The sequence below is a fragment of the Kogia breviceps genome, chromosome 1 (assembly GCF_026419965.1).
Source record: "Kogia breviceps isolate mKogBre1 chromosome 1, mKogBre1 haplotype 1, whole genome shotgun sequence".
NCBI classification, from domain to species: Eukaryota; Metazoa; Chordata; class Mammalia; order Artiodactyla; family Physeteridae; genus Kogia; species Kogia breviceps.
In genome coordinates, this window is record NC_081310.1 from 56,237,260 (window position 1) to 56,260,109 (window position 22,850).

General features: G+C 38.2%; 1 protein-coding gene across 6 annotated transcripts in view; it reads left to right on the forward strand.

Annotated features, from left to right (window-relative positions):
• The window catches only part of POU2F1 (POU class 2 homeobox 1), a 180,635-nt gene that overhangs the window by 114,135 nt on the left and 43,650 nt on the right, over positions 1-22,850 (forward strand). For all 6 annotated transcript variants that reach the window (XM_059044654.2, XM_059044575.2, XM_067031937.1 and 3 more), the window contains one exon: positions 21,201-21,301. In XM_059044654.2, the coding sequence (XP_058900637.1) occupies positions 21,201-21,301 (101 nt within the window). The remainder of the gene's footprint in view (positions 1-21,200; positions 21,302-22,850) is intronic.

Genomic DNA, 22,850 nt, shown 5'->3' on the forward strand with positions numbered 1-22,850 from the left:
ATTGTTTCTAGAGTTTTTGATGATGGCCAATCTGACCGGTGTGACATGATATCTCATTGTAGTTTTGATTTGCATTTCTCTAATGATTAATGATGTTGAGCATTCTTTCATGTGTTTGTTGGCAATCTGTATATCTTCTTTGGAGAAATGTCTATTTTGTTCTTCTGCCCATTTTTGGATTGGGTTGTTTGTTTTTTTGTTATTGAGCTGCCTGAGTTGCTTATAAATTTTGGATATGAATCCTTTGTCAGTTGCTTCGTTTGCAAATATTTTCTCCCATTCTGAGGGTTGTCTTTTCGTCTTGTTTATGGTATCCTTTGCTGTGCAAAAGCTTTTAAGTTTCATTAGGTCCCATTTGTTTATTTTTGTTTTTATTTCCATTTCTCTAGGAGGTGGGTCAAAAAGGATCTTGCTGTGATTGATGTCATAGAGTGTTCTGCCTATGTTTTCCTCTAAGAGTTTGATAGTGTCTGGCCTTACATTTAGGTCTTTAACCCATTTTGAGTTTATTTTTGTGTGTGGTGTTAGGGAGTGTTCTAATTTCATACTTTTACATGTACCTGTCCAGTTTTCCCAGCACCATTTATTGAAAAAGCTGTCTTTCCTCCACTGTATATCCTTCCCTTCTTTATCAAAGATAAGGTGACCATATGTGTATGGGTTTATCTCTGGGCTTTCTATCCTGTTCCATTGATCCATATTTCTGTTTTTGTGCCAGTACCATATTGTCTTGATTACTGTAGCCTTGTAGTATAGTCTGAAGTCGGGGAGCCTGATTCCTGCAGCTCCATTTTTCGTTCTCAAGATTGCTTTGACTATTCGGGGTCTTTTGTGTTTCCATACAAATTGTGAAATTTTTTCTTCGAGTTCTGTAAAAAATGCCAGTGGTAATTTGATAGGGATCGCATTGAATTTGTAGATTGCTTTGGGTAGTAGAGTCATTTTTACAATGTTGATTCTTCCAATCCAAGAACATGGTGTATTTATCCACCTATTTGTATCATCTTTAATTTCTTTCATCAGTGTCTTATAGTTTTCTGCATACAAGTCTTTTGTCTCCTTAGGTAGGTTTATTCCTAGATATTGTATTCTTTTTGTTGCAATGATAAATGGGAGTGTTTTCTTAATTTCACTCTCAGATTTTTCATCATTAGTGTATAAGAATGCCAGAGATTTCTGTGCATTAATTTTGTATCCTGCTACTTTACCAAATTCATTGATTAGCTCTAGTAGTTTTCTGGTAGCATCCTTAGGATTCTCTATGTATAGTATCATGTCATCTGCAAACAGTGACAGCTTTACTTCTTCTTTTCCTATTTGGATTCCTTTTATTTCTTTTTTTTTTTTTTCTGATTGCTGTGGCTAGAACTTCCAAAACTAGGTTGAATAAGAGTGGTGAGAGTGGGCAACCTTGTCTTGTTCCTGATCTTAGTGGAAATGGTTTCAGTTTTTCACCATTGAGAACGATGCTAGCTGTGGGTTTGTCATATATGGCCTTTATTATGTTGAGGAAAGTTCCCTCTATGCCTACTTTCTGCAGGGTTATTATCATAAATGGGTGTTGAATTGTGTCAAAAGCTTTCTCTGCATCTATTGAGAGGATCATATGGTTTTTCTCCTTCAGTTTGTTGATATGGTGTATCATGTTGATTGATTTGCGTATATTGAAGAATCCTTGCATTCCTGGAATAAACCCCACTTGATCATGGTGTATGATCCTTTTAATGTGCTGTTGGGTTCTGTTTGCTAGTATTTTGTTGAGGATTTTTGCATCTATGTTCATCAGTGATATTGGCCTGTAGTTTTCTTTCTTTGTGATGTGTTTGTCTGGTTTTGGTATCAGGGTGATGGTGGCCTCATAGAATGAGTTTGGGAGTGTTCCTCCCTCTGCTATCTTTTGGAAGAGTTTGAGAAGGATAGGTGTTAGCTCTTCTCTAAATGTTTGATAGAATTCGCCTGTGAAGCCATCTGGTCCTGGGCTTTTGTTTGTTGGAAGATTTTTAATCACAGTTTCAATTTCAGTGCTTGTGAGTGGTCTGTTCATATTTTCTATTTCTTCCTGGCTCAGTCTCGGCAGCTTGTGCATTTCTAAGAATTTGTCCATTTTTTCCAGGTTGTCCATTTTATTGGCATACAGTTGCTTGTAGTAATCTCTAATACTCTTTTGTATTTCTGCAGTGTCAGTTGTTACATCTCCTTTTTCATTTCTAATTCTATTGATTTGAGTCTTCTCCCTTTTATTCTTGATGAGTCTGGCTAATGGTTTATCAATTTTATTTATCTTCTCAAAGAACCAGCTTTTACTTTTATTGATCTTTGCTATTGTTTCCTTCATATCTTTTTCATTTATTTCTGATCTGATCTTTATGATTTCTTTCCTTCTGCTAAATTTGGGGTTTTTTTGTTCTTCTTTCTCTAATTGCTTTAAGTGCAAAGTTAGGTTGTTTATTCGAGATGTTTCCTGTTTCTTAAGGTATGATTGTATTGCTATAAACTTCCCTCTTAGAACTGCTTTTGCTGTATCCCATAGGTTTTGGGTCGTCGTGTCTCCATTGTCATTTGTTTCTAAGTACTTTTTGATTTCCTCTTTGATTTCTTCAGTGATCACTTCGTTATTAAGTAGTGTATTGTTTAGCCTCCATGTGTTTGTATTTTTTACAGATCTTTTCCTGTAATTGATATCTAGTCTCATAGCATTGTGGTCGGAAAAGATACTTGATACGATTTCAGTTTTCTTAAATTTGCCAAGGCTAGATTTGTGACCCGAGATATGATCAATCCTGGAGAATGTTCCATGAGCACTTGAGAAAAATGTGTATTCTGTTGTTTTTGGATGGAATGTCCTATAAATATCAATTAAGTCCATCTTGTGTAATGTATCATTTAAAGCTTGTGTTTCCTTATTTATTTTCATTTTGGATAATCTGTCCATTGGTGAAAGTGGGGTGTTAAAGTCCCCTACTATGATTGTGTTACTGTCGATTTCCCCTTTTATGGCTGTTAGTATTTGCCTTATGTATTGAGGTGCACCTATGTTGGGTGCATAAATATTTACAATGGTTATATCTTCTTCATGGATCGATCCCTTGATCATTACGTAGTGTCCTTCTTTGTCTCTTGTAATAGTTTTCATTTTAAAGTCTATTTTGTCTGATATGAGAATTGCTCCTCCAGCTTTCTTCTGATTTCCATTTGCATGGAATATCTTTTTCCATCCCCTTACTTTCAGTCTGTATGTGTCCCTAGGTCTGAAGTGGATCTCTTGTAGACAGCATATATATGGGTCTTGTTTTTGTATCCATTCAGCCAGTCTGTGTCTTTTGGTGGGAGCATTTAATCCATTTACATTTAAGGTAATTATCGATATGTATGTTCCTATTACCATTTACTTAATTGTTTTGGGTTGTTCTTGTAGGTCTTTTCCTTCTCTTGTGTTTCTTGCCTAGAGAAGTTCCTTTAGCATTTGTTGTAGAGCTGGTTTGGTGGTGCTGAACTCTCTCAGCTTTTGCTTGTCTGTAAAGGTTTTAATTTCTCCATCAAATCTGAATGAGATCCTTGCTGGGTAGAGTAATCTTGGTTGTAGGTTTTTTTGCTTCATCACTTTAAATATGTCCTGCCACTCCCTTCTGGCTTGTAGAGTTTCTGCTGAAAGATCAGATGTTAACCTTATGGGGATTCCCTTGTGTGTTATTTGTTGTTTTTCCCTTGCTGCTTTTAATATGTTTTCTTTGTATTTAATTTTTGACAGTTTGATTATTATGTGTCTTGGCGTGTTTCTCTTTGGGTTTATCCTGTATGGGACTCTCTGTGCTTCCTGGACTTGATTGACTATTTCGTTTCCTATATTAGGGAAGTTTTCAACTATAATCTCTTCAAATATTTTCTCAGTCCCTTTCTTTTTCTCTTCTTCTGGCACCCCTATAATTCGAATGTTGGTGCATTTAATGTTGTCCCAGAGGTCTCTGAGACTGTCCTCAATTCTTTTCATTCTTTTTTCTTTCTTCTGCTCTGCAGTAGTTATTTCCACTATTTTATCTTCCAGGTCACTTATCCGTCCTTGTGCCTCAGTTATTCTGCTACTAATCCCATCTAGAGTGTTTTTCATTTCATTTATTGTGTTGCTCCTCGTTGCTTGCTTCCTCTTTATTTCTTCTAGGTCCTTGTTAACTGTTTCTTGCAATTTGTCTATTCTATTTCCAAGATTTTGAATCATCTTTACTATCATTATTCTGAATTATTTTTCAGGTAGACTGCCTATTTACTCTTCATTTGTTAGGTCTCGTGTGTTTTTATCTTGCTCCTTCATCTGCTGTGCGTTTTTCTGTCTTCTCATTTTGCTTATCTTACTGTGTTTGGGGTCTCCTTTTTGCAGGCTGCAGGTTCGTAGTTCCTGCTGTTTTTGATGGCTGTCCCCAGTGGCTAAGGTTAGTTCAGTGGGTTGAGTAGGTTTCCTGGTTGGGGGGACTAGTGCCTCTGTTCTGGTAGATGAAGCTGGATCTTGTCTTTCTGGTGGGCAGGTCCACGTCTGGTGGTGTGTTTGGGGATGTTGGTAGCCTTATTATGATTTCAGGCAGCCTCTCTGCTAATGGATGGGGCTGTAGACCTGTCTTGCTCTTTTTTGGGGATAGGGTGTCCAGCACTGTTCATTGCTGGTCCTTGAGTGAAGCTTGGTCTTGGTGTTGAGGTGGAGATCTCTGGGAGATTTTTGCCATTTGATATTGTGTGGAGCTGGGAGGTCTCTTGTGAACCAGTGTCCTGAGGTTGGTTCTCCCACCTCAGAGACACAGCCCTCGTGCCTGGCTAGAGCGCCAAGAGCCTTTAATCCACACGGCTCAAAATAAAAGGGAGACAAAATACAAAGGAAAGAAAAGGAAGGAAGGAAGGAGGGAGGGAGGGAGGGAAGGAAGGAAGAAAACGGAAGGAAGAAAGGAAGGGAGGAAGGAAGGAAGAAAGGAAGGACAAAATGAAGGAAGGAAGGAAGGAGGAGAGGAAGAAAGGGAGGAAGGAAGAGAAGAAAGGGAGGAAGGAAGGAAGGAAGAAAGGAAGGAAGGAAAAAAGAGGGAGAAGACAAAATAAAGTAGGATAAAGTATAGTTATTAAAATAAAAAATAATTATTAAGAAGAAAAATTTCTATTAAAAAATAAAGAAAAACAGGTCGGTTTAACCCTAGGACAAGTGGTGAAAGCAAAGCTATACAGACAAAATCTCACAAAGCAGCACACACATACACACTCACAAAAAGAAAAAAGGGGAAAATAATAGTATATCTTGCTCCCAAAGTCCACCTCCTCAACTTGGGATGATTCGTTTTCTATTCAGGTTTTCCACAGATGCAGGGCACTTCAAGTTGATTGTGGAGCTTTAATCCGCTGCTTCTGAGGGTGCTGGGAGAGACCTCCCCGTCACCTCTTTGTTCGCACAGCTCCTGGGGTTCAGCTTTGGACTTGGCCCCGCCTCTGCTTGTAGATCATCTGAGGGCGTGTGCCCTTCGCTCAGACAGGACTGGGTTAAAGGATCAGCTGATTCGGGAGCTCTGGCACAGGCCGGGGGGAGGGAGGGGCACGGATGTGGGGCGAGCCCCTGGCGGCAGAGGCCGGCGTGACGCTGCACCGGCCCGAGGCGCACCGCGTGTTGTCCTGGGGAAGCTGTCCCTGGATCCCAGGACCCCGTCAGTAGCGGGCTGCACGGGCTCCCGGAAGGGGCGGTGTGGAGAGTGACCTGTGCTCGCACACAGGCCTCTTGGTGGCGGCAGCAGCAACCCTAGCGTCCCACACCCGTCTCTACTGTCCATGCCGACAGCCGCGGCTCGCGCCCATTTCTGGAGCTCCTTTAAGCGGCGCGCTTAATCCCCTCCTCACGCCCCAGGAAGCAAAGAGGGAAGAAAAGGTCTCTTGCCTCTTCGGCAGCTCCGGACTTCAACCGGACTCCCTCCCGGCTAGCTGTGGCGCACTAGCCCCCTTCAGGCTGTGTTCACGCCGCCAACCCCAGTCCTCTCTCTGGGATCCAACTGAAGCCCGAGCCTCAGCTCCCGGCCTCCGCCCGCCCCGGCGGTTGAGCAGACAAGCCTCGCGGGCTGGTGAGTGCTGGTCGGCACCGATCCTCTGTGCGGGAATCTCTTTGCTTTGCCCTCCGCACCCTGTGGCTGTGCTCTCCTCCGCGGCTCCGAAGCTTCCCGCCTCCGCCACCAGCAGTCTCCGCCCGCTAAGGGGCTTCTAGTGTGTGGGAACCTTTCCTGCTTCACGGCTCCCTCCCACTGGTGCAGGTCCCGTCCCTATTCTTTGTCTCTGTTTATTCTTTTTTGTCTTGCCCTACCCAGGTACGTGGAGAGTTTCTTGCCTTTTGGGAGGTCTGAGGTCTTCTGCCAGCGTTCGGTGGGTGTTCTATAGGAGAAGTTCCACGTGTAGATGTATTTCTGATGTTTCTGTGAGGAGGAAGGAGATCTCCCTGTCTTACTCTTCCACCATCTTGAAACTCCTCCTTCTTTCTTCAGTTGTTCTCCATTTTAACCTCCCCCCAGCCCTTGGCAACCATCAATCTGAGTTCTGTCTCTGTGGATTTACCTCTTCTGGAGATTTCATATAAATGGAGTCATACAGTATGTGACTTTCTGTGCCTGGCTTCCATCACTTAGCAAAATGTTTTCCAGGTTCATCCATATTGTAATGTGTATCAGTACTTCATTCCTTTTTGTGGCTGAATAACATTCCATTGTATGGATATAGCATGATTTGTTTATCCAGTCATCTACTGATGGACATTTGGGTTGTTTCCACTTTTTGTTTATTGTGAATAGTGCCGCTGTGAACATTCATGTTCAAGGATTTGTTTGAGTACCTGTTTTCAATTCTTTTGGATATATACCTACAGTGGAATTGATGGATCATATAGTAATTCTATGTTTATCTTTTTGAAGACCCACCAGACTCTGCCACAGCAGCTGAACCATTTTACATTTCCACAATCAATGTACAAGGATTCCAGTTTCTCCACATCCTTGTTACACTTGTTATTTTCCTCTTTTTTTTTCCCTATTAGAGCCTACTAATGAGTTGAATAATATACTTTTTTTTTTTTTTTTTTTTTTTTTTTTTTTGCGGTACGCGGGCCTCTCACTGATGTGGCCTCCCCCGTTGCAGAGCACAGGCTCCGGACGCACAGGCTCAGCGGCCATGGCTCAAGGGCCCAGCCGCTCTGTGGCATGTGGGATCTTCCCAGACCAGGGCATGAACCCGTGTCCCCTGCATTGGCAGGTGGATTCTCAACCACTGCACCACCAGGGAAACCCTTTTTTTTTTGAATAATATACTTTTAAGGTAGCAACTCTGCATTCATTTTTCCTCAGGAAATAATGTTAGAAACCGAATCCTTCCTTTCCCCCACCCCACCCAACGGTGTCTTTTTGCATCTCCCTCTGTATTATGGTCAGAATGTCTTGTAATAATGAGATGAGTAGAGGGTAGTAATAAGGTATGTTTACATCTGAACCCTTTGAATTTTACTTTCCTCACTTTGGTGGTTCAGGCCTCACTCTGTAACGCCAGACCCCCTTTAAAACTTCCTCTTTCCCTCTTAGCCACAATAGAACTCTCAAAGCACGCTGTACCTTTCTTAGAGCAAATACCATATTCTGTCTTACTTTGCTTGACGGCAGTGACAGTACTTTATTCTTATGTGTTCTACCTCTCAAACCCATGCATTTAGCAAAAAAAATCTGAGGTCACTGACATTAGAAAAAAGAGATTTTTATTTCCTTTTTAAAGTATCATGGTTTCCTTCAGATGTAACTAGATTCTGAAGAGATAATTAAAGTGTAATATTACTGTAAGTTTTAATTTTGAGGACTCAAAGGGTTGATCTGTTTGGAAAATATTAAATGTGATCTCTTAAGTAAGGATTAAATGTACTGACTTAAAAACTAGGTTGGGGCTTCCCTGGTGGCGCAGTGGTTGAGAGTCCGCCTGCAGATGCAGGAGACACGGGTTCGTGCCCTGGTCCAGGAAGATCCCACATGCCGTGGAGCGGCTAAGCCCGTGAGCCATGGCCGCTGGGCCTGCGCGTCCGGAGCCTGTGCTCCGCAATGCGAGAGGCCACAGCGGTGAGAGGCCCGCATACCGAAAAAAAAAAAAAAAAAACTAGGTTGTACTCTGTAATGACCTATATGGGAATAGGATCTAAAAAAGAGTGGATATATGTACAGGTATAACTGATTCACTTTGCTGTACAACAGAAACTAACACAACATTGTAAATCAACTATACTCTAATAAAAATTAATTTTAAAAATAAAGAAAAGAAAGGTACATATATTTTTAAATTGCCTTAAGCATTAAGGACTCGATATATATTGGATTCATATATACAAACTACCATACATAAAATAGATACGCAACAAGGATTTACTATATAGCACAAGGAAGGAATCATACCTAATACCTTGTAATAACCTTTAATGGAATATAATCTGCAAAAACTCCAAATCATTGTGCTGTACACCTGAAACTAACATGATATTGTAAATCAACTATACTTCAATTTTTAAAAAGGACTTAATTTTATAGTTTGTGATAGTTTAATATTATCTTTAGATAACCAGCCCTTAGTAGACCAGGCTTGGTTTACTAAGCAAATTAAAGCTGTAAACAGTTAAAACAAACAAACAAACAAAAAACTAGATTGTATAGGAGTTATAATATGAGAAGGATTATAGTTAGGTTGACCCTTAAAGTCCTCCTAAAAAAAGTAGATTCTGGGCTGGATGTTGAATAATAACTTAGACTTTCAGAGATAAAGAGGATGGTGGAGGGGGTCTGCATTTTGATTCTATTGTGAGGGTATAACCTTAGTTTTCTCTCTGACACCTCCTCTCTTCCTGTCTTTGTCCTTCCTTCCCTAGTATGTTGTATTTCATCCCTCATTTATACATTTTAAAATAAATGTTCATAAGGCATAGATATCCATTCTCATTTTTGGAGAAATGATAACACGTTTAGGATAATAAGAAGACTGTCCTCCCTCTACCAAAAAAAAAATAAAGGCACTCCTGGATAGAATTTTGAAAAGCAGAAGTCAGTGTTTTTGTTTTTTTTTAAAGTGTTTATTTTTATTTGTTCATTTATTTATTTTGTTTGGTTTTTTTTTTTTTTTTTTTTTTTTTTTTGCGGTACACGGGCCTCTCACTGCTGTGGCCTCTCCCGTTGTGGAGCACAGGCTCTGGACACGCAGGCTCAGCGGCCATGGCTCACAGTCCCAGCCGCTCCGCGGCATGTGGAATCCTCCCCGACCGGGGCACGAACCCGTGTCCCCTGCATCGGCAGGCGGACTCTCAACCACTGCGCCACCAGGGAAGCCCCTGTTGGGTTGGTTTTTACATTCCACATACAAATGAAATCATACAGTATTTGTCTTCTCTGTCTGACTTATTTCACTTAGCATAGTACCTTCAAGGTCCATCCATGTCACAAATGGCAAGAGTTCCTCTTTTTAATGGCTGAGTCATATTCCATTTTTTGTGTGTGTGTATACACACACATGTATATGTGTGTGTATATGTGTGTGTGCGTATATATATATATATATATACATATATATATATATATATATATGCACACACACACCACATCTTCTTTACCCATTCATCCATTTTTTTCACAACTCACACACACACACTGTATTTTATTTTTACAACAGATAAATAAACTGACACCAAGCATTGTAAATGGTTGACCACAACAAAAGCAACAATGATTGCAATTACCAAATAGGAAACACACTTATACTATGTCATAATATTGACATTTAGTCCAGTAATCCTCTACTGTAACAGCTCCTTTACTTTGCAGTGAAAACTGATTTGTGTATTTTTTGCCTCTGAGTCCTTGTGGGATTTTTTTTTTTTATTCAAACAGAAAGTCACAAAAATTATAATCATCCTCATAAGTTCACTCAGTCCCATGTAATTTTTTTTCATCTTGAACTTTTGTTAGCACTTTTATGAATTAATCAGTTTTCCATTCGAGTTCTAAAAATGCTTATTCATTCAGTTCAGCAGTATAGTCAGTTATCAGAAACCTGTACTTGTCAGAGTTTTTTCCATGAATTCCTTGAAATGTTCCCTTTGATAGGAACATTTTTGCAAAAGCATCAGAGTACATGCAGAACTGTCTGTAAATGACAAAAGACTTTAAAATGACCAAGGCTAAAGATTTGATGAAAGTTCATAATAATGCAATTGACAAGAAAATTTAGTTATTTCTAAGATATACATTTTAAAGTAATAACTAGAATTATGACTTATAACATTATACCAGAACATATAAGATTTTTAGAAATTTCATGTAATGTCTGAAACATTTATATTAACATATTTCCATACAAATAACCCAAAGCAAGTTTAGTATTAGTTGTTTTTGTTTGTTTGTTTATACTGCAGGTTCTTATTATTCATCAATTTTACACACATCAGTGTATACACGTCAGTCCCAATCGTCCAATTCAGCACAGCACCATCCCCACCCCACTGCGATTTTCCCCCCTTGGTGTCCATACGTTTGTTCTCTACATCTGTGTCTCAACTTCTGCACTGCAGACCGGTTCACCTATACCATTTTTGTAGGTTCCACATACATGCATTAATATACGATATTTGTTTTTCTCTTTCTGACTTATTTCACTCTGTATGACGGTCTCTAGATCCATCCACGTCTCAACAAATGACTGAGTTTCGTTCCTTTTTATGGCTGAGTAATATTCCGTTGTATATATATGTACCACATCTCCTTTATCCTTTCGTGTTGATGGGCATTTAGGTTGCTTCCATGACCTGGCTATTGTAAATAGTGCTACAATGAACATTGGGTTGCATGTGTCTTTTTGAATTATGGTTTTCTCTGGATATATGCTCAATAGTGGGATTGCTGGATCATATAGTAATTCTATTTTTAGTTTTTTAAGGAACCTCCATACTGTTCTCCACAGTGGCTGTATCAATTTACATTCCCACCAACAGTGCAAGAGGGTTCCCTTTTCTCCACACCCTCTCCAGCATTTGTTGTTTGTAGATTTTCTGATGATGCCCATTCTAACTGGTGTGAGGTGATTCCTTATTGTAGTTTTGATATGCATTTCTCTAATAATTAGTGATGTTGAGCAGCTTTTCATGTGCTTCTTGGCCATCTGCATGTCTTCTTTGGAGAAATGTCTGTTTAGGTCTTCTGCCCAGTTTTGGATTGGGTTGTTTGTTTTTTTAATATTGAGCTGCACGAGCAGTTTATATATTTTGGAGATTAATCCTTTGTCCATTGATTCATTGGCAGATATTTTCTCCCATTCTGAGGGTTGTCTTTTCGTCTTGTTTATGGTTTCCTTTGCTGTGCAAAAGCTTTTAAGTTTCATTAGATCCCATTTGTTTATTTTTGCTTTTATTTCCATTACTCTAGGAGGTGGATCAAAAAAGATATATGTCAAAGTTGTTCTTCCTATGTTTTTCTCTTAAGAGTTTTATAGTGTCCAGTCTTACATTTAGGTCTCGAATCCATTTTGAGTTTATTTTTGTGTATGGTGTTAGGGAGTGTTCTGATTTCATTCTTTTACATGTAGCTGTCCAGTTTTCCCAGCACCGCTTATTGAAGAGACTGTCTTTTCTCCATTGTATATCTTTGCCTCCTTTGTCATAGATTAGTTGACTGTAGGTGCGTGGGTTTATCTCTGGGCTTTCTATGTTATAACATTGATCTATGTTTCTGTTTTTGTGCCAGTACCATATTGTCTTGATTACTGTAGCTTTGTAGTATAGTCTGAAGTCAGGGAGTCTGATTCCTCCAGCTTCGTTTGTTTCCCTCAAGACTGCTTTGGCTATTCGGGGTATTTTGTGTCTCCATACAAATTTTAAGATGATCTTGTTCTGTAAAAAATGCCATTCGTAAATTTTTTTTTTTTTTTTGCGGTACACAGGCCTCTCACTGTTGTGACCTCTCCCATTGCGGAGCACAGGCTCCGGACGTGCAGGCTCAGCAGCCATGGCTCACTGGCCTAGCCGCTCTGTGGCATGTGGGATCTTCCCGGACCGTGCCACGAACCCATGTCCCCTGCATCGGCAGGTGGACTCTCAACCACTGCGCCACCAGGGAAGCCCCATTGGTAATTTGATAGGGATTACATTGAATCTGTAGATTGCTTTAAGTAGTATAGTCATTTTCACAGTGTTGATTCTTCTAATCCAAGAACATGGTATATCTCTCCAGCTGTTGGTATCATCTTTACTTTCTTTCATCAGTGTCTTATAGTTTTCTGCATACAGGTCTTTTGTCTCCCTAGGTAGGTTTATTCCTAGGTATTTTATTCTTTTTGTTGCAGTGGTAAATGGGAGTGTTTCCATAATTTCTCTTTCAGATTTTTCATCATTAGTATATAGGAATGCAAGAGATTTCTGTGCATTAATTTTGTATCCTGCAACTCTACCCAATTCATTGATTAGCTCTAGTAGTTTTCTGGTAGCATTTTTAGGATTCTCTATGTATAGTATCATGTCATCTGCAAACAGTGACAGTTTTAAGAAGTCAGTCTTTTTTAAGAGACAGATCACATAAGAGACTGATTGCTTTGGAGACAACATTGAAGGATAAATTGAAAGGAAGCTTATTTTAGGAAAAATGAAATTGAACAAAAATTTGTTACCACTAATTGTAATACTCATGATAACGAATTTGAAAAATAAAAATTCATGTATCTGTTAACATTTGATGTGTTTGATGTGTTTTGGAGACATATTTTGCCAAAAGTTGTCTTTATTCAATATGGTATTATTTCTCATGAACTGTAAAGTTTGATTTGGTACATTTAAAATAATTTTTATTGTAAAGTTAAATAGCTGGAATAACAAGCTGTGAGGTGGAAACCAAAGGTTCAAAATTATTACACCTCATCATCTCCTGTCTCTTTATGAGCCTGACCGTGGTGCAATTACTGGTTAGTCACTTAGTTAATATTCTTCACCAGTCAGTGCTGAGCTGGACTCCTTGGTCATACAATGGTATAGTAGAAAACAATGGGAATAGAGGCAAGGAGGTCTATATTTCAGTCTGGGCTCAATTACTGTCCAGTTCAGTTATTTCAGTGGAAGTGATTCTGTATATTTTTTATTTTTCTGATTTGTAAATCAGGGAGGTTTGTTCATTCCTTTTGATGGTCCCTTTCAGTTTTGCCTTTTCTAAAACGTCATATAAATGAAATCATACAGATGTACCCTTTGAGTCTGGTTTCTTTCCCTTAGCATGGTATGTTTGTGGGTATTATAGCTCAGTTTTATCTCTTTCCTCCTTCCTACAAAATGTTGAAGAAGTAGCAAATGTGTTGCAGTAGTAAATAGAAGTTATAGATTATTGCTTTTGTGTTTGAGAGGTGGGAAACATAAAGAAAGGTAGCATATGATCTGGGCACTGAAAGGAGTTGAAAAGCTTGAAACCTCTGCAAATCTGGGAAGTATGAACTATTTGTCAAGAGAGGAAACATTTGCATATTTCATCCTTGACTGCTGACTATGAAGAAAGAAACAGAACTTCCTGGGAGATGAGGACTTGCCAATTCTTTTTCCTTTTTTTTTTTTTTTTTTTTTTTTTTCGGTATGCTGGCCTCTCACCATTGTGGCCTCTCCCGTTGCGGAGCACAGGCTTCAGACGCGCAGGCTCAGCGGCCCTGGCTCACGGGCCCAGCCGCTCCGCGGCATGTGGGATCTTCCCGGACCGGGGCACGAACCCGCGTCCCCTGCATCGGCAGGCGGACTCTCAACCACTGCGCCACCAGGGAAGCCCAAACTTGCCAATTCTTAAACTCCATGTAAATTTCACCTATCTCTCAGCGGGGCCTTCACTGTAACTGGTGTCCTTGGATTCACTTCTAATGATTCTCTGTCACATTCCTCATTACATATTCCCAAATCTTTTCTCTTGTCCAGAACTTTCCTATCTTATTTCTGTTTTGCTGTTTTTGTTTTCTGAAAATGACTACCTTTTGATTACTTAGAAAGTTGTAGCTATCTGATTTAGCCCCACCACCTTCCTCCTCATCACTTTACATTTTTTCTGTTTTCACCACCTCCTCCTTTTCTTTTGCATCTAAGAAAGAAATAACAGGAATTCCCTGGCTTTACAGTGGTTAGGGCCCCACGCTTCCACTGCTGGGGGCCCAGGTTCAATCCCTGGTTGAAGAACTAAGATCCCACAAACCACATGGTGTGGCCAAGAAAAAAAAAGAAAGAAATATCCTTCTTCTTCTTCTCCATTGTTATAATCCTCTACATTTCCCTCTTAATTCTGTCTATTCTCATATCCTTCAGGTTCATGCCTCTTTTTGTTCCTAACATCTTCAGTGTATCTCTTCCTATAGAATCTTTCCTCTCAATCTTTCAATAGACTCAGTTTTCATCAGCCTATAAACCTTTCCTTCCACCCTGTCTACCCCTTTGAACTACCATCCTCTCTTGCTCCCACCACTGCTAGACTTACTGGAATAAATAAGCCCCACTTAGCACCTTGACTTCATTACCACCTGCTTTTTTCTTTGCTTCTTGCTATCTGGATGTGTCCCCAAAACTTTTTGCAACTCTTTGGTCATTGTTGATGTTTTTCTTTTACTGTTTTAATATAAAAGCAGTAATTGTAAAAACCTGTATGTGAACATGTATGTATGGTTTAAGCACTCATGTGTCTACCATTCTGGTCACAAAACAGTTACCATGTCCCAGAAGGCCACTGTAGGTCCACTCTGATCATATGCTTCTACCACAGAGGTAACCATCATCCTGAATTTAGTGTTAATGATCACATTGCTTTTCTTTCCATTTTTTTTCATCTATGTATTTATTATCCTCAAATAATATATTACTTAGATTTACCTGTTTGCATTTTGTAAGTTGAATCATACTATATATATTCTATGACTGGTTTCTTTCGTTCAACATGTTTTGGGGATTCATCCAAGTTGGTACATATATCTGTAATTCATTTTCACTGGATATATAATCCCATTATATGAATGTAGCACAATTTTTCTATCCATTCTATTACTGATGGACATTTTCATTGTTTTTAGACTTTTGCTATTATAAACATTACTGCTATAAATAATTTTATACTTATCTCTTGATGCATATGTGTGAAAAAGTCTCGAGTATTTACTTAATAGTGTAATTGCTGAACTTTTTCCAGTGTTACACAGTACTGCCAGCCACAGCCAATTTTCCAAAGCGTTAGTACTGATTTATACTGGTAGCAACAACAGACAAGAATTTCACAGTCTCGCCAAAACTTGCTATTAACCAACTTTGTAGTTTGAGCCGATCTAGTGGGTGTAAAATGCTATCTCATTGGGATTTTATTGTATTTCCCTAATTTCCAAGGATGTTGAATATCCTTTCTTGCATTTGTGGGCTATTTATGTTTCATCTTTTGTGAAATTTTTATTCATTTCTTTTTCCTGTTTTATTTTTCTATTGGGTTTTTTTTTTTAATTGATTCATAGGAGTTCTTTGTGTGTTGTGGATACTAATCCTTTGTTGTTTGTATGTATTGCAAATATTTTCTCTTTTTCATTAATTTTACATAGTCCTTTAATGAACAAAGCTTGTAATTTTTTAAAATTAATTAATTTATTTACTACATTTTTGGCTGTGTTGGGTCTTCGTTTCTGTGTGAGGGCTTTCTCCAGTTGCGGCAAGCGGGGGCCACTCTTCATTGCGGTGCGCAGGCCTTTCACTATCGCGGCCTCTCTTGTTGCGGAGCACAGGCTCCAGACGCGCAGGCTCAGTAGTTGTGGCTCACGGGCTCAGTCGCTCCGTGGCCTGTGGGATCTTCCCAGACCAGGGCCTGATCCCATGTCCCCTGCATTGGCAGGCAGATTCTCAACCACTGTGCCACCAGGGAAGCCCCAAAGCTTGTAATTTTTAAAGTAATTAAATTTATGTCTTTTCAAGTTAGGGGTCATGTAAAGAAATCCTTCCCTTTAACAAGGTTATAATGATATTCCCTTACATTGTCTTCTAAAAATGTAATAGTTTTGCACTTCACACTTAGGTCTTTAATCCTCCTGAAATGTTCTTTTTCTTTTTATTTATTTTTTTGGTATGATATGAATTTATCTACAATAATACCATTTTTTCCCCAAATTGATACCTAGTTATCCATTTATTGAAAACTGCATCCTTTCCTCACAGAGTTGCAGTACCACCTCTGTCACATTTCAAGTGTCCAAAGATATGTGCTTTGTTTCCAGACTCTCTTTTCTGGTCTGTTTGTTTATCCTTGCACTGATATCACACTGTCCTAATTATTATAGCCTAGTGATGAGTCTTGATATCTTGATAGTGCAAGTCCCTCTACTTTTTGTTTTAAAGAACATGTTGGCTCTTTGCCTTTCTATTTAAATTTTAGATTCAGCCTGTCAATTATACACATGCCACCCCGAGAAAGAGAATGAAAGAAAAGAAGAAAGAAAATAACTTGTTGAGATTTTGATGTGAAATTGCTTTGAATCCATAGATGAATCTGGGAAGAACTGATTTCTTTACAATATTGTCTTTCAATAAGTGAGCCTTTATTTATCTTTTCTTTATTATTTTAAAATAAAGTTTTATAATTTTCTGCTTATAGGACTTGCTGTAGTTTGAGAGATTTAGTCCCAGGACTTTATATTTCCAAAGTGCTACAAATAAAATTGTTTAATTTTTTTTTCATTTGGTGTATAACAAAGGCAATTTTTAAATAGATTTTGTGTGTTGCAACCTTATTAAACTTATTCTGATAATAAACTGTTATATTCCTTAGGATATTCTATATTCATAATCAGATTATCTAGGAAGGAAGTTTTATGTCTTTTTCCCAACTTATCTGGTTTCTTGCCTTATTTTGCTGGCTAAGCCTTCCAATAGCTAACACCCTTATCTTGTTCTTAATCTTAAAGGGAGTGCATTTAATGTTATTCTTTGTCAAGTTAGAGAAGCTTCTTTCTGTTCCTACACCTAGAATTTTTATCATAAGTGAGTATTGAATTTTATCTGAGCATTTTTCTGCATCCTTTGAGGTGATTGTATGATTTTCCCCCTTCAATGAATGTAGGTGAACATTATGTGAATTTCTTTTAGCCCCAAACCAATCTTGCATTCTTGGAATAAATGCATCTTAGTCACAATATTTTATCTTACTAGATTATTTTTGTTATTATTATTTAGGATATTTCCATATATTTGATGAGTAAAGCTAGCTTGTTTTTTGCTTTTTCTTTTTTCTTTTTCATACTTGTCTTTGTAAGGTTTTGGTATCAGGGTTATGCTGGCCTCATAAAATGTTAGGAAGTGTTTCCTTCTTTTTAACCCCATTCTGGAAAAGGTGTATAGGATTGGAATTATTTTTTCCTTGAATTTTTGGAAGCAAGCAGAGTAAAATTGTCTGGGCTTTTCATTTTCTTTTTGGGGCGATTTTTATCTACTAATTCAGTTTCTTCAAATGCTGTGGGACTCTTTGGCTTTTTTTTTTTTTTTCTTCTTCTTGAGTCAGTCTTGATAAGTTATAGTTTCTAGAGAGTTATCTGTTTCTAAGTTTTAATTTTATTGGTTCACAGTATCTTTTTTGGTTTCTGTAACATGTTTTGATTGTGCCCTTTCTGTTATCCTTAAATTATTTGCTCCTTCCCTTTTATTTTATTTTAACTTACCAGATGTTTGTAAGTTATATGATTCTTTTGAAAGAACTGAGGTGATGTTTTTGTTATGTGTTTTTCCCCCTATTTCATTAATTTTTAGTCTTACCTTTATTAATGCCTTTCTTCTGTTCTCTTTAGATTAATTTCTTTCTTCTTTCCCAGTACTTAATCCTTATCTTTTCTGTACCATTTGATCATAGTACTAAACTACCCTGTCCTTGCAGCTCTCTTCTCTGGCTCCTGAGGCACACTGGTCTTGAAGGGGTTGTTTCCTACTTTTCTAACTGCTTCCTCTGACTCTTTGTCTTTACATCTCCAATGTAGGTGCCCTCTTATCTTCAACCTTCTTCTCTCTATAGGTGGTCTCCAGCCTACCATGATTCAAACTTAGGATTTTTTAACTTTATGATGGTGCAAAAACCATATGCACTCAGTAGAAACCATACTTCGAATCTTGAATTTTGATCTTTTCCTGGGCTAGATGCTGGGCGGCAGCAGCAGCCACAGCTCCCAGTCACCCACATGATCAGGAGGGGAAACAGCCAATATACTTACAACCATGCTGGACCTGTGCAGCCATTCGTTTTTCACTTTCAGTACATTATTCAGTAAGTTACATGAGATAGTCAACATTAAGTGTTCTGAGCACATTTAAGGTGGGTCAGGCTAAGCTATGATGTTCTGTAGATTAGGTGTGTTAAATGCATTTTTGACTCATGATATTTTCAATTTAGGAAGGGTTTATCAGAATGTAATAACCCCATTGTTAGTTTAAGAAGATCTATACATATATCCATTCTTAATTAATAGACATTTTTACTCTCCTAATATCAACTACCACTTCTGTGAATGAATTTAGGTAGAAGCAGGGACCCATTCCTTGTCTTACCTCTTCCACTAACTAGCTATGACATCTTGAGCAATTGATTTAATATCCCTTAATCTCTGTTTCTTCACCAAGGAGGTGTTATATACAAGATCTGTGAAGTTTACCTCAGTAATACTGTTCTAGTGACAACCTTATAAACTCTTCAGCTCTGGCCTCTGTCATTTCTAAATTCCTCTGGATCACCTTTCTTAGATGTTTTATTAGAGTTTCTCAAACTCTGTACTGTATCTTATGTTCAACTTCTTACGTAATTCACCCTCTCCCCCAACCTTTTAATTTCCCTAGTTGCTCCTTTGGATGTTGCTATTTTCTCAGGCACACATTTGGTTTTGGCTCCCAGCATCCCTGTCTCTCCATACTGTCTTATACTCAAGTCTGATTAGGGTTCATGTGTGTGTATCTGTTCCCCTCTCCTTTCTTTAGCCCAGATGATATCTTTATGTTCTACAAGAATGATTTCTATGTAATGTCTACTTTCTTCTACCTCTCACCTCCCAGTGGAGCCTCAGCACCTTAATTTTTAAAAAAATACCTGCCTTAGACCTCTGCTTATCTGAGTTGTTGTCTAAGTATTTTTTTCACCAAACCATGCTTTGGATACCATACCTTTATGCCACCCCTCCCCACCCCCAGGAGGCTGAGCCAGGGCACTGAAATAGTATTACCTGTAGGACACTGGAGTAGGCTTTGTAGCAAGGATACCAGAAATCAGTCAGTCTTGCATTATATAGTTACTTGTGATTTACAAGAAGCTTGTTATCATTTTTATGAGAACTTGAAAATGGAACCAGTGTGTGGAATTTTTATGGTCTCCATGAGAGTGAAATATTTGGTTCTGGAAGACATCTTCATTTGGTGATATGTTAATCTCTAAGTGCTTGTTTCTGTTTTTCAAAATCTTACCTTTTAGCGTTGTTAATTTATTTAATATATCTTGAGCATGTTTCTCTAATGGTGCACAATCTTAAAATCTTGATGTATAAATAATGATTTCCTGCATCAAGATAGAGACAGCAGCTAATGACAAAATGTGCAGCTTTAAAATAGTGAAACTTCTGTATGTGGCTTATGGAAGTGACCCTAGTTACCTTAAATTTTATTTCATACTAGTTTCTCACTACTTGACACAAGCATGTACTCTTTTTTTTTTTTTTTTTTTTTTTTTTGCCGTACGCGGGCCTCTCACTGCTGTGGCCTCTCCCGCTGTGGAGCACAGGCTCCGAACGCGCAGGCTCAGCGGCCATGGCTCACGGGCCCAGCCGCTCCGCGGCATGTGGGATCTTCCCGGACCGGGGCACGAACCCGCGTCCCCCGCATCGGCAGGCGGACTCTCAACCACTGCGCCACCAGGGAAGCCCACAAGCATGTACTCTTTTAATTTCATTAGCTGTATATGTCTAAGTAGTTCTATATTTCCTATCTATGAGAAATTTTAGGAAAAACTATAAGAGAAAAATCACTATGGGATTTTTTCAAGGAGGTGAAATATATGTACACTTTTTAAATAATTATCTCAAAGAAACCTTAAATAGCTTTGTGAGTCATGTGATCTACCTAATTATTCTATTAAAGTGATACATTTGCTAGCAGTTAGCTAGGATATATAATGGCAGAAGTTAGCACCCTTTTAGAAATACTGCCTGAGGTTTCTCACTTGTACTCTTTTAACTGGTCTGTTCTATGTGCACACACACAGGGGTGAGTATGAGAAGATGAGGTGTTCCAGTGGTAGGAAATGGAAGCTCAGTACCATGTTCACATGACTCAATGATTCTTGCAGGTTCCCATAGTCTGTTATATTTTATTCAGTACAAAGTATTCTGGTTATTTCTAAGTAAGAGCTGGATATAGTAATTTAAAAACAATGTATTATATTTCTGGGTATTAGGGTGGTATGTCTTTCCATAGATTAGTCCTATTCTAACATTAGATCACAGCATATGTGGTTAAAACCACTGACATAACATTTAGAAAATTATAATGATAGCAGAGCCCTTGCTAACTAGATGCACGCCACAATCTGTACTTTGGGATTGAAGAGATTAGTAAAACCATTTTGTTTATCTTGTAACTGATTGCTTCTACTGTCAGATTATCATTTATTAAGGCATTTTAAGTTAAGAGTAAATTCATCTCGGTCTTGGCAAAGTCACCTGTGAATTTCTTCTGTCCAAGCCAAGTACTGAGAAGGCAGAGACTAGAAGAGAGCCTTGGTACCCCCCTTAGAACTCTGTCTCTACCAGTCTTCATGACAGTATAATAATGATAATCTCTTCTTCAAGCCACCTTAGGTTTCATGCTTGTTCTGACCCCACTTGCTCCAATCACTGCTTTCCCTTCTGAACTAACACAAATCTTATGATTGTAATTCATTATTTATAGTTTTGTTTCTGTTTCTTAAGCTTTATCTGTGTTCATGTACTTGTCCTACAGTACTACCTTTAGAATAAAAATCATTTTACTGTATTTCCTTGTTCTTTTGAATCTCTTCTCCTCCTTGGAGGTACTTAGAAAAATGCTTATACAAAATAGGTGCTTGATAAATGCACCTGTTTAAGAAAAATCTGGTACTTATTTCAGTTTTTGTGTTTTTAATAGTTAAATTATTTTGCTTGCTTTCTAGGCACACAAACCAATGGTCTGGACTTTCAGAAGCAGCCTGTGCCTGTTGGAGGAGCAATCTCAACAGCCCAGGCCCAGGCTTTCCTTGGACATCTCCATCAGGTAGAATGTTCTGCTCAACCATATGTGAGAGTAAAAAATGGAGGCATGGAATGCTAGGGCCTGGGGAAGTGATTTCAGAATGTGGGACTGTTTAAGTTGATTAAAGCCTGGTGCTATCAGCATCTAATCATGTAATTCTGAATGGTTAGTATGGAACCCTATAGCTTAGTTGACTCTATAGCTATTGACCCCACAGATCTGTGAACAAAATAGTTCCTTGTTACAAACAGAATATATTTATAACAACTGGGTTACTGTTTTTGTGAGTGTGGTCTGTGGTGGCTGAAGGTAGTAAATGACAAAGTCATCCAAAATGATGTAGCTCCCATTGCCTGAGACCTGCTATGTAAGGCTCTGAGCTCACAGCTCACTGCCCTTCTTTAAAACAGTTCAAACCATTTTGATTTGGGCTACTCAGAGCCTTTGTTTGACTGTGAACCCCTTGGTTTGGGGTTCAACTTTATTACCCTTATGTTACATGAATTTCTCCCAAGTCTAAAACAGGCTGTGGATTCTATTCATCCATATTTTAGCTTTAAGGTATAGGGAAAGGGAATATAAAAACAAACATTGACTCCCCAAGAGTTTTGGGATGTGGGAACTGGTTGAAAATGGAAAGTAAATAAAACAAAACATTTGGGAGATAGATTATCAGAGTGTCTCAGCCCCTTGATTTATGTTATTATAAATCAAGATTTATTTATGATAAATTTATTTATGACTTACTAGAGCAATATTTTGCGTACTTGATGATCTTTACCTCAGATAAGCCCTAGAACCAATTTAGTGTTCAAATTGTGTTTGTCAGCAGTGTTGATGGTAGTGACTTTAGTGATGATAGGTGGAGGTTCAGTGAAAAGCACATATGGACATAAAATAATATTCAATAATTATTTGTTGAACAAATGAATGAATGAATGGTAAAATATATGGGAATACAGAGGAAGAAATGATTCACTCATCCTATATAGTCTAAGACATTTATCGTAGAGAGGATGATTTTTGAGCCAAGTTTTAAAGGTTGTTGGGAGCTAGCTAAATGGAGTTGTAAAGGGATGCTCTCACTTTTTATTTTCAACTTTCTATTTTGAAAACTTTCAAATCTATAGAAAAGTTATAACCGTAGAACAGTTTTCAACCAAAAACTCTTCATCTGGAATCACTAATTGTTACTTTATTACCATATATGCTTAATCTGTATGTGTTTGTGTTTGTACACTTACATTTTGTGTGTATATATATATATGTCAACTTGTCCCATTATTGTGATACTGAATTTGATCATTTGATTAAGGTAGAGTCTCAGATTTGTCTACTGTAAAGGTAACTTTCTTCCTCATAATTAGTAAATAATGAGGAGATACTTTAAGACTTGTAAATATCTTGTTCCTCAACAAACTTTTACCCAGAAACATCATGATTTTTAAAAAATTACAAAGAAACTATCTCCTTTAAATCTTTGTACCTGAAACTCTTTCCTCTGGCTCTTTGACTGACTTCTTAGCCTTTGGTCTTAAACATACTATCTTTTCATATAGTTCTCCCTTGG